We start from the raw sequence: 11,747 nt of genomic DNA, 5'->3' as shown, positions 1-11,747 counted from the left end.
GCAGGGGTGGGGGCCCACGGCGCCGCAGGAACTTGGCAGGAAGCGTGGGGGATGGCGGGCCCCTCTGCAGCCTTGCTCCGCGCTCTCCCAGCCCCGAGCTTGCGGATTTTCCTCTGCACCAGGTGTCGCTGAGTCAAAGCTCTCAGTTCCCGCAGCGCCACCCACCACCGTCCAGAACCGAGGCCTCACCTCGGCACCCCGGCATCCCCCCTCCCGTGCCCCCATCCCACCAAAACCGCTGTGGTTCCCAGCTCTTGGGATCCCGGGAATCTCCCAGTCACCCCACACACCCCACTCTGGGCTACCCTAGACTGTCCCCACACAGCTCCTGTCCAGCGGAGCCTGCGGCACACCCACCACAGCCCTAGGGCAGGGTGAGGTCTCTGGGCTCTTTTATGTCAGTGGGTATCCTTGGGGGTGGCCTTCTGCTAGGGCCAGAATCTAAGTGGCCAGTGTAGGGAAGGGAGTCTGAAGGTGCCCGGCCAGCAGCGGCTGGCTGAGTTGACAAGGGAGTTTCCAGAAGGACCCTCAGCCCCTGTGCACGGCCAGCACTCAAGTTCCCCGCTGGACGCCGGGCCACAGGGTAAGTCCCTGGGCACGGGGTAGACAGCAGACAAGGACGCACGTGGGGCAGTGGTGTCTGGGTCAGGAGCAGAGCAGCCTCATCAGGCCCCTGCAGAAGCTCGGCCTGGCCTGGAGGGCTGGGGAATGAGGACAGGGTTGGGAGGCAGGAAGGGGGAAGGCTAGGAGTCCCCACAGCTCCCGTAGAGCCTCTCAGAAACGGAACCAGTGAGCTGATTCATCCCCTGACCCGAGGCCAGCCCCACCCACCCCCAGGCCTCTCAAAGCCTCCCCTCCTACTCCCAGAAGGCCAGGAGAGCTCAGGGGCACCTCTGAGGGTCTGGAGGTTGTGGAGGTGGGCTCAGAGCAGCAGGGCTGGGTGCAGGCTGTCTAGGGTGGCCTGGACTCACTCTGCACACGGGCCCGCCCTATGAGGCCCTGGAACGGCGCCCTGGGGAGGGTGATGCACAGGAAGTGGGAAGTCACCTCTGTCCCCGCCTTGGAGGTGCCACTGGCAGGCAGAGCTGTGGCCAGAGCTCCACTGCAGCCCCCTTGCACACCCTGGCTCACCCAGCACGAGCACGCACATACACACACAGGCTTTCCACGTGTTCAGGTTTATTGAGGACATTAGGGGCTACAAGGGAGCCCTGGGCATCGGGGGACGAGGCCTGGCATTTGCTGGACAGTGAGTGGCCCAGCCAGCGGCCAAGGATGGGGTCTCCACCACCTGTGCAGAGAGAGACAGGCACAGACGTGAGTGCAGCGTGCACGGCCTCCCTTTGGACCCCATGAGTGGTCAGGCCTCCCTGGGAGGGGGCATCCCCAGCCCAAGAGTAGAACCAGGGGGCAGGACAGGGGTGGGGTCCTACCTACCTGGTTTACTTGAAAGTGTGGCTCTCGGCTCCACCCCGCCCAAAGCCTGCAGAGAAGGTGGAAAAAGTCAACAGGGAGATGCAGACTGGGCTGTGGGGTGGGCAGGGACACAAGGCACGGGGCGCATACCTTTAGGCCCAAACATGGCTGCGTAGCAGGGATGGTTGCAGTAGGGTTTGCCTTCGTGCTGCAAAGAGAAGGGCCGTGAAGGGGTGGTCCCATCACCCCTGGGCCCTGCCACCAGGGCGGGTCCCACCTACCTCAGCGTGGCCGCCGGAGGTCAGCGTCTTCCCACATTTCTCACACTTCAGGCAAGGCCGATGCCAGTCCTTGCCCAGAGAGGTCACCCTCTCGGCTGCAGAGGCACACACAGGCCCCGTGAGACGCTGGGGGACTCCACGCACACCCACCGCTGGCGTTCCCACCTCTTGCAGCCAGTTCTGCCCAAGCCCTGTGCACTGGGGCTCCAGCCTGGCAGCCCACCCTAAGGTCTCAGCCACCTGTCCCATGAGGACAGAGCCATTACAACCAAACAGCGCCAATCTCCAATCCCCAGAGCCAATACAACCTGCCTGGTGCCTGGGCCACTGGGGGGTGTGGCTCTGAGTCTTGCTCCTGAGGGCTGGGTGGGGCTGAAGGGCGGGGCCCAGGGTCAGGGGTCCGGGCTGGGTCAGGAAGGCCTAGGCCAGGCTGCCGGCTTTCAGCCCCCGGCCTCTGTGGTGGCAAGAGTGGAGCCTGTGGGAGCCCTTCTCCAAGGCGAGGACAGGGGTGACTTCCCACTTCCTCCCTCCCCTCGGGGCGCGCGCGCGGGGCAGGAAGGCGGGCGTCAGGGATCGCGCCCCGGGCGTCAGTTTCCGCGTCTGTTTCTACTTTGCATTGGGAGGCGCCGCCCCAGGCTCGCGTTCCTTCCAGCCCCACGGGTCCCCCACCCAGGGTGCGCCCGAGAGGAGACGGCAGAGATCGTAGGGCCCAGAGACGGGGAGGCTCAGAGCCAGAGGCGGCCCGCCGAGCACAGCGAGACCGCGAACCGGCAGCGATCGTGCGGCCTTCGGACGCAGGGGTCTCCACCCTCCTCCCAGGGCAGGCGCGCGCCAGGCTAAGGCGTCTGCTCCGAGGCGGCGCCCAGGGGACCCAGCGCCTCAGTCCTCCCGAGGAGCCCCCAGCCCCGTCGCCCCTCAGCGGCGCCTCCTTGCGGGGCCGGCGTGCGCGCACTCACCGAAGTACACCTCCTTGTTGCACTTGGGGCACTTGGGCATGGCAGCTCCGGGTGGTGGCGGCTGGGGCGGGAAGGGCTGCAGGCGCGAGACTGGGAGGGTCCGGCCAGGTCTGCGCCTTTCAGGGCCCCCGGGACCCCGCCCATTGGAGACCCCGCCCCTCGCGCCCCGCCCCCCAATCCAGGACTTGGACCCCGGGGACCTTGGATCCAGGCCCGCGGCCCGAGAAAGGTCATCTGGTCCACCCCCGCCTTCAGGCTGGACCCAGGCCTGACTCAGGACAGAGCAGAGGGCCGTGGGACTCACTGACGGGGCGCAGCTCCTCCGGGAGTTCAAGCCGCGCCCCTAGCCCAGCACTGTGCTGTCGCCCGGAGCCAGGCTCAGGGCAAAAGGCTCCCCCGAAGCAGGAAGCCCTTCTCCGACCCCGGCCCCACCCCGCCGGCACCTGCCCTAACCCCAGATCCGGGCGGGCCAGGACTGGACCAAACACTTCTAAATGCAAAGAGATGCAAAGCAGCCCACGCTGATCCTGCCCTCGCCAAGATGGAGGGCCGGGGACAATTGCCGGAGAGTCCCCGCTGTCGCCCCCACTGAGGAACCCACTCTGGCCTTCCATCCCAGGCAGGGTTAGGAGGCTGCCCCCCTCAGCCCCTCACTCTGGAGGGACATCCCCGCTCTGCTAGCTCCCCTGATCTCCACTGCTCTGAGAGGTCCATCTGACCGCAGCGGGAAGGTCCCCGGGGAATTCAAAAGCGGGGACTCCCAGGGAGTGGAGCCGCAGCTTGAGGACCAATGGCTTCAGGAGCTGGGGTTTGCGCCCTGGACAAAGGAGAGTTCGGCCACCCCCAGGCTGGCTGGGAGATGTTCGGCCGGGCGCTGGGAGATGTTCGGCCGGGCGCTGGGAGGGCCCTTATCTCTGCAGGAAACGCCCAGTTTGGCCAAAGCTGTCCAAGTCCACTGCCCAGGTGGGGTGGAGGCTGACTCCGGTGCCAGGCAGAGGCTGTCCTGCCTTGCCCGCCCGGAGATTCAGGAAGGCCAACGGGGCCTGCTAGCCCTCAGGCTTGTGGGGCGGCCCTCCGGCCAACCAGCCAGCCTCACGACGGGGGCCAGGGTCAGGCTTTGGGGTCAGCCCACCAGCCCCCTTTCCTCTCAATGGGCAGGGGAGCCCTCTCTCTACAGGCCCTTCACCTCCGAACTTCGTGGAGCCCCATGCCCAAACTCCCACAGCACGGGGGCTCCTGCCTTTCCTCCGTGCCCCCATCCCTCGGGTCAGCCATGTCAGCTGTCATCTCATCTCCCCTTGACCTCCACCTCTGGGCCTGTGCCAGCCCTGTCCCCCGCCAGGGGGTGCTGGAGACCATCGTCCCAGACCCCAGGAGCCCCGGCTTACCCCTGGTGGGCATTTAGCCCTAACTGCATCTGTGAGCCCAGCTTCACTTTCCCTGAAGCCCACCGCCCTACCGTCGGCCCCTCCAGGCTTGCCCTGCCCTGTCCACCAGCAGGCCCCAGCTTGGGGAGAGGACAGGAGCGACATGGCTGTAGGATGGCCGAGGCACGGGTGTCTGGCGTGGAGGCCACACTGCAGAGACCCCTACCGGCACATCAGCCAAGGCCACATCCTGCTCACCCCTCCTGGCATCCCCCTCTCCAAGGCCACTGTTCTGTCCCCGACTGGGGCTAAGTCCTGGGGTCTGATAGGACATTCCACAGGGGCCCATTGGAGCCCTCCCCTGCCCCATCAAGACCCCTCAGAGGCAAGGTTTCCAGAGCAGGGGTGCACTCCTGCCCTGCAACCTTGGAACCTCAGTCTCCAACCCAGTGAGCCTCGAAACCCACTCTCGGGTCTCGGCCCACCGGCCATCTCCACCAAGTCTGGGCACCATGGAACAAACCTGCAGACAGGCAGAGGCGCTGAGAAGGGGGAGAGGCCAGGGGAGCTCACACGGTCTTGGGCAGGCCAGGGTCTCTGTCACTGCACTTCCCCTGGGGTGTGTGGTGCCCACAGGCCCCAAGGGTGCCCAGCACCACCATCCACACCCCCACCAGGGTAACATACTCTGGGTGCAGAAGTGTAGGACAGATGCCTGAGGCACACGTGTGCCTGGTACCCTCGGGCATACCTGTGTGTGGGTGTGTCCATTGGTGGGGTCTCTGGGGTGCCTGAGAGCATTTGTCCGTTTCTGTCAAGCCTCCTCCCCAGCCCACCCCAGGTGGGTGCCTTGTGGCTCATGTAGGGACATTGGCCAGGGCAGATAAGGACAATGACCCAGTCCTTGTCCTCCCCTCCACCCCCCCCCAGGGATGGCCCCTTCCCCCACACTCTGGACTCTAACCTGCCCTGCCCATGGGGGAACCCCCCCCCTTGAAAACCAGGGTGATGAGTCCCTTCCTGGCCTGCCCGGCTGTTGCTTTCTCTCACCATGGTCACGGGTGGGGTGAGGCGGGGTGGGGGGCAGGATGCCCTCACCATGGGCCACACCTTCTGTGTTGGCTCACAGCAGTTTTTCCACTCAGACACACACACTCACAAACACAGATACACACACTGACACAGACACAGACGTAACACAGAGACACACACACAGTCACAGACAGACAATCCCTGGAACCCTCCCCAAACTTCGGCTACAGATGGATGTGCCCCTCAAACCCCCTTTCTCCTGCACTCCCCGCCCCCGTGCTCCAGGGGTGGGGACCCTCCCTCAGCTGCAGGAGCCCACCTTCCACTTCCTTCCTCCACCTCGACTCCATGTTCACACCATCCCACCCCCAGGGCCCAACCCCTCTGGGCAGGTCAGGGTCCTGCCAGCTTCTGGGACACACCACCCCCCACCGGCCCCAGTCCAGGCACCGGGCCTCTGGCTTCATAAGCTTGCCTGGCTCTCACCTGCCCCGGGGCACCGATCTGGTCAATGGGGTTAGCCTGACTCCAGCTCACTGGGCTAGCCGAAGACCCCAGCCTCTGCACCTCTCAGCCCACCTTGCAAGATGTTGGTGGCATTTGTGGCAGGAACAAACAGAGGATAGAGTCGTCAGGACAGGGACACAGAGTTCCCCAGCTGCTCACCCCAGCTGCCTCTATGCCCAGAACATTCCACCACCCTGCACCTGGACAGCAAGAGGGCCCTAGACCTGGGGCTGGTGGGGGCTGCTGCAGGGTTCCAGGTGCATCGAGAGGCCTCCTCTGTCTGCTCAGCCTGTCGTCTGCACACGCCCCTGCACCCTGGCCTGCTCTTGCTGGCCCTTTGGCTGACGCCTGCAGGGGCTAGGGTGTGGCAGCCAGGCCTGGGCTCCAGGAACCACGGTGACAGAGAGGCCGGGCTGGGCCCCACTGTCCCTGAGGAATTCCACCGTCTACCTCTCCAGAACCATTCTGCTCCTCTAGGCCCACAGCCCCTCCCTCTGCAGACTGTGGCACTCGCCTTGGGACTGCCCCTCCCTTTCCCTGAAGCCCTCCCCCCCACCTCCCACCCCCATGCCCAGGCTGAGGGTGTGGGCAGGTGTGAGGTGCCCTCCCAGGCCTGTCCTGGGCACTCTGCAACCAGGTGCCCTGCTCTGCCAACACGCCCAGCTCAGCCCTCCCCAGGGCCCACCTTCCTGCCCCTCCCCCTCAGCCCGGCTGAGTCTCAGACTCTCCCAAGTTCCCAGGGTCTATTTTCAGCTGCTTGTCTCCCGGGACCCCCTGTCTGGCCTGTGGTCTGGCCCTGGTTGGGTGTGCTAGGTCCAATGGCCATTCCTGCCCTGGGCTGACCGGCATGGGGTTGGGATGGGATGGGCTTCTCAGACAGGCCCCTCCTGTCCTCTGAGCCTCACCTCCAGCACAGGTGGGAAGGCTGCTCCATTCCTCCTCTCCCAGGGCACACATGGCAAGGTGTGAAAGGAGGAGGCTTCCTCAGCCAGCCCTGCCCCCAGTGGGGCTGCAGCCCTGCCTGGATTCCACACTGGCCAGATGGGGTGCCCCTGCCCTCCCTCCCTGCCCTTGAGGCTGGACCTGGTACCCAGCATCCTACAGCCTTAGTCTAGGAATTCCAGAGACTGAAATCCCTGCCCCATAGCTGGAACCCACACCCGCACCCAAAGCCCATCTGGCACTGGGCAAAGTGCTGCACATACCTGGCCATCCCAGTCCCCAGCCAGCCCTTGCCTGTGCCCCGCCCTCAATGGTCTGGAGCTAGGGGCTCACGCACTGGATGATTTCCTGACCATCCACCCCTCAGGCTACCTTGGCCACCAGTAAGCTGGACCCAGGGCTGGGAGGCAAGTGTGCCCTGCCAAGTCCTGTAGAGGGTCGGGGCACTAGTCTCAGCTGTGTGGAGTCTGAAGGGGGGCAGGAGTTAGGGAAGACCCTGGGAGTGGGGGTACTCAGAGCTGATGCTGCGGTCACTGGCCCAGGGAAGGCTGGGCAGGGCCTGGAGGAAGGGTGCTGGGGGCCAGGGCAGGGGCCAGAGGAAGTGGATATGGGTAGCTGCAGGCTGAGCTGGCCCCACAAAGAGGCCTGGCTGGGGGCACCATCAAGGACCCCGCCAGCCCAGCTTGGAGTGGGGGGTACCTTGGGGGGTCCTAGCCAGGAGGCACAGGAAGATTGGACGGTGGGGGTGCAGCTGAGGAGCAGGTGAAGCGGCACAGCTCCCAAGCACAGCTGGGCTCCACAGAGCAGCTTCGGTGTGAGCTTGGCCCCACAGGGGCACCAGGGCCTCATGGATCCCTGGACTTGGTTCCCAGGGGTTCTGACGGGGAGGGATGGAGCAGATGGCATTTCAGAGTCGCCTCACAGGCTGGGCATGGGTCCAGGTCAGGGAGAGTGAAGGTTGAGGCAGAGCAGTCCCCGAGGCAGGGACAGAAGAGGAGGCACACCCAGGGACAAAAGTGCCCATTCCAGATTCCCTCCCTTTTAGGGGTTGTCTGGGGCTGTAGGCACCCAAGGAAGCCCCTGGCTGGCAGACAGCTGGGGGGGAGGGGATAGCTTCCTGGAGCTGGAGACAGCAAGGAAGCCCTGTTAGTGTCATGGGCATGCAGCCACCCCCAGCGACACCACCCAGCGACGCCGTTCAGACAAACAGTAGCTGCAACTGCCCCGGTTTCCATGACGATGACTTGAAACAAACACAGCAGGCAGGCGTCATCCTCAAACCCGCCCCACAGGAAACGGTCCTGCCCCAGCCAGGCCTGGGGGCGGTGCTGCCGTCCCGGCGGGTCAGGGGCTGATGTCTGGAGGAGACCCCTGCCCACATCATCCCCCTAACCAACCCAGGTGGGTCTTCTAGCACACAAATGGTCCTCCCACCCTCCCCCACCACCACCCAGGTTTTAGGAAAGGGCACATCGCCCACAACTGTCCTCAGACATAGTTTCCACTGGAGGCTCCCAAGGGAGGAGGACCCAGCTGAACCCTCGAGTCCCCCCGCCCCACACCACAAGCAGAAAGCAGGAATTTCCCATGCAACCCTGGGAGCCCGCCACAAGGGTGGAGATGGGCACTCCGGGAATTCTGAGTTCTCCCGAAACAACCCCTCCCACACCCCTCATAAGGAAGCCTTGGCCTGGCAGGAGGGAGTGAGCCGAGGTCTGGAGCCTGCCTGACCACCCCTCTCCCTGGGGTTGGGAGTGGCCATCCCTTCCGTGATGTCAGGCCCTGCATGTTCTGGCCAAATTCTAGGTGGGAGGAGACACAGTGGCCGAACAGGGTGCTGGGCTGGAGAGCATCTGTGGCATGGCTGGACCCGAGCCAGCCCAGGACCCACCAGGATGTGGTGGCTGCTCTTGGGACAAAGGGCCCTGAATCCAGGCTCAGCTCCATCAGAGCCCATGGACTGGAGGGTGGCCAGGCCGGGGGCTGTGCCAAGGGCTGGGAGCAGGGAAGAGGCATAAAGCCCCAGTCGCCCTGTGGCACTGAGAGCAGGGGCCTGGAGGTGGACAGGTCTGAGTGCCCCTCATTGCTGGAAGGGCAGAGGCATCTGCGGGGTAGCCCCGGGGCAGGGCTAGCCGCTGCAGAAGGTCTTTGCATGACTGCCTTGTGCTGCCAGAGTGGAATAGCACGCCCTCTAGTGGACACCCGAGGAGTGGCGCATAAGGAAGGCCGACGCAGCCGCGCAGAGTTGGGGGGAGGGGAGGGCTCCTTGGAGCTGCCAGGGTCCCTGGATGAAAGGGCAGAGCCTCGACCACTGAGTAGGCCACGGGCGAGTCGGTCATCACTCAGACCTTCACCAGAACGGGAAGGGATTCTGTCCCTGGGCCACACTCCAGGCCAAGGTAGGGCTATTCACCAATGCCTGTCCATCACCCTATGGATAAAAGCTAGAAACAGCCAAGCTAAGACCCTCTGCTCCTGGCTCTGACCACAGCCCCCAAAGCCTCCTGTGCTTCCCAGTCCAGTCCTGGGCTGCCGGAGACCTCTTCCCCTCCACCCTTCACCAGCTTCCCCATTCTCCACCCGGGACCCCTCCCTGCTCCCCTGCCCCATTCCCTGCAGAGCATATCCTCTGCTCTCAGGGCTGAACCCTCTGGCACCTCCCAGGCTCCACAGACCAGGCAGCTCCGGGCTCTTAGGCCTGCTGTTGGCATTTTCAGATTCCAGGGTCAACTTTCCTCCAGGGCTCTGTCCACCGTGGACACCACCCTCACCAGGCTTCCTACCCTCTTTACCTCCTCCCTGCCTGACATTCTTGCTCCCTCCCCATTTGGGGAGGGGGAAACCACCACCCAAACCAGGGACCATGCTCCCTGCCCCCATTCTCCCTCCTCCTCAGAAACATCCCAGGGCCCCACCCCCACCATCACCCTCAGGAGGAGGGCCCAGCCCACCAGCACCAGACCCAGAGGTGCTGACTGGGAGCATGCATGGGCCTCAGAAAGGGACATGGTCTAGGGTTTGCAACCCTTCCACAAGCAAAGACAATCCTGCAATCCTCAAACCGTTTATTGACAGCACAAGGCTCAGCGGCAGGTGAGCCACGTGATGGTGTGGAGTGCTTGTGGGGCAGTGTGCACACCAAGCAGGGCATCCCGGAGGGGCGAGCTTGGCCAGGGACACGGTGAGGGCGTGACCATCACCCATGAAGGGAGCATAAATAACAGTGGCAGGTGGGTGGGCAGCAGGAGAGGGAGGGAGAGCAGACAGCGCCACAGGGCCGGCAGGGAAATGCTGGGACAGTCACACAGGGGTCAGAGGGTCACGGGACACCCAGGCATGCCAGAGGGGCGGACACAGCAGAGCCTCAGGGATGGTTGTGGCCCTCTACCTGTGGCTGCCCCTTCTCCAACACGCCCTGGGCTTGCTATCGGACTGGGCGGCTGGGCCCTCCCCCAGAACCAAGCAGGGGGCCCCTCAGGGTCGGGGCACAGGTAGGCCCATGCCTGAAAGCCGTGGCCTAGGGCTGAACCTTGCCTTCAGGGTCTCGGTCATAGATGTAGCTGCCCACGGCGCCGGTGTTCACGCCTGTGGAGGAAGGCCGCTGGGATGGGTGGAGGTAACAGGGCAGAGGGGAAGGCGGGGGAACACCGCAGAGCACCCTGGCCACACTCACCCTTGGGTCCGAAGAGGATTCCATAGCAGGGCTTGTGGCAGTAGGGCTGGCCATCGTGCTGCGGCAGAAGGTGGGTGTTGAGGAAGTGGTCCACAGACTCCCCCACCCATCACCTGGAGGCTTGCAGAAGGTGCAGGCCGGCTGGCGGTGTGGGAGAGGCATGCGCGGCTCCCAGCAGCATCTCCCACCCCCACACCCTCCTGGCACTCCTCACCCTTACCCCCTCCAACATCCCTCCCTCTGTGCCCCCAAGCACCCTCGCACTCCCCTCACCTCCGCGTGCCCGCCGGGGGTCAGCGTTTTGCCGCAGCGCTCGCAGCGCAGGCAGGGCCGGTGCCAATCCTTGCCCAGAGATGTCACCTTCTCAGCTGGGAAGGGAGAGTGGTTAGGCTGAGCCCGGGGGGGCGCAGGTCCGGGGACTGGGGCGGGGAGCCAGGGCCCTCGGTCTGGTCGGCACTCACCAAAGTACACCTTCTTGCCGCAGCGAGGGCACGTGTTGGGCTCCCCAGTGAATGTGGTGACGCTGGAGGCTGTGGGGTGCAAGAGTCAGGGCGGGGCGGGGCGGGGGTCCCCACAGCCCCCAGCCACAGCCCCCAGCCCGTGCCCAGCCCACCTCTGCTGGGCCCCTTCAGGGGGCCGCTCACTTTTCGATCCTCTGCTCGCGCCACAGGGACCTCGATAGGGCCGGTGACCTGCGGCCCCTCTGCCAGGGGCTTCTCATAGATGTAGGAGCCTGCACCCCCGATGTTCACGCCTGCGGGTGGGGGCACGTGGGGTGGGGGCCACAGCCACCTGACGTCTCAGAAAACGGCCCGCTGGGGCACTAGGCATTCCACAGTGGCTGGGAGTCTGGGTTGGGTCTATGGCAGCCGCAACCCCCACTCCCAGTGCCAGCACCCACGCCCCTCCCGGTGGGCCCCAGGGCAGGCAGTGGGCAGCCACGGCTCACCTTTGGGTCCGAACAGCGTGGCGTAGCAGGGCTTGTGGCAGAACGGCTTCCCGTCATGCTGCAAAGATACACAGTCAGGGCCTGCCCGAAGGTGGCGGGAGTCGTGACCCCTCCCCCGCCCCTGCCCGCACCGCACAGGGGGCTCACCTCAGCGTGGCCCCCGGGGGTCAGCGTCTTGCTGCAGCGCTCGCACTTGAGGCAGAACTTGTGCCAGTCCTTACCCAGGGAGCTCACCTTCTCGGCTACACGGGAGGGCAGAGGAGGGGTCAGCGCGGGGCGGGCCGCCCCCAACTTGGTCCCCACCTGGCAGCCACCACCCCCATGTGCTCCAGGCATTCTGACATCCAGGGAGTCCCCGCCAGCCACCCCCCTTGCACCTGGCAGGCCCTGCACTCCCTCTGGGTCTCATCGCCCCCAGCCCCAAACCTGCTAGAACTACCTTCGCCTTCGAGGAGGGCTCCGGGGCTGCCCCATTAATCCCCTCAGTGCCTGTGGTGATGGGGCCTGTGCCTGGCCTGCCCTCGCTCAAACACCTGCCTCCCCCCCACACACACACACCTGCCTCCACCACACACACACCTGCCTCCAATCCACACACACACCTGCCTCCAATCCACACACACC

The 11,747-nt window shown here is 65.0% G+C and overlaps 2 protein-coding genes across 2 annotated transcripts in view; both read right to left on the bottom strand.

Annotated features, from left to right (window-relative positions):
- Window positions 1-1,162: 1,162 nt before the first annotated feature.
- Window positions 1,163-2,808, bottom strand: CRIP1 (cysteine rich protein 1). Its single transcript, XM_017505450.2, has 5 exons — window positions 2,654-2,808; window positions 1,698-1,792; window positions 1,567-1,624; window positions 1,438-1,483; window positions 1,163-1,291 (listed from the first exon to the last, which is right to left on the bottom strand). The coding sequence occupies exons 1-4, from the start codon at window positions 2,691-2,693 to the stop codon at window positions 1,443-1,445; spliced, it is 234 nt and encodes a 77-aa protein (XP_017360939.1). The 5' UTR covers window positions 2,694-2,808; the 3' UTR covers window positions 1,163-1,291; window positions 1,438-1,442.
- Window positions 2,809-9,549: 6,741 nt separating this feature from the next.
- The window catches only part of CRIP2 (cysteine rich protein 2), a 6,244-nt gene continuing 4,046 nt past the window's right edge, over window positions 9,550-11,747 (bottom strand). Inside the window, exons 2-8 of the mRNA XM_017505449.2 lie at window positions 11,271-11,365; window positions 11,124-11,181; window positions 10,788-10,928; window positions 10,636-10,704; window positions 10,448-10,542; window positions 10,175-10,232; window positions 9,550-10,086 (exon numbers count right to left, since the gene is read on the bottom strand). Coding sequence (XP_017360938.1) covers window positions 10,019-10,086; window positions 10,175-10,232; window positions 10,448-10,542; window positions 10,636-10,704; window positions 10,788-10,928; window positions 11,124-11,181; window positions 11,271-11,365 — 584 coding nt within the window. The 3' untranslated portion in view covers window positions 9,550-10,018. The remainder of the gene's footprint in view (window positions 10,087-10,174; window positions 10,233-10,447; window positions 10,543-10,635; window positions 10,705-10,787; window positions 10,929-11,123; window positions 11,182-11,270; window positions 11,366-11,747) is intronic.

Source organism: Cebus imitator, unplaced genomic scaffold (assembly GCF_001604975.1).
Source record: "Cebus imitator isolate Cc_AM_T3 unplaced genomic scaffold, Cebus_imitator-1.0 Scaffold338, whole genome shotgun sequence".
In the NCBI taxonomy this organism is placed as follows: domain Eukaryota; kingdom Metazoa; phylum Chordata; class Mammalia; order Primates; family Cebidae; genus Cebus; species Cebus imitator.
This window is presented reverse-complemented; position numbering and strand designations above follow the sequence as displayed.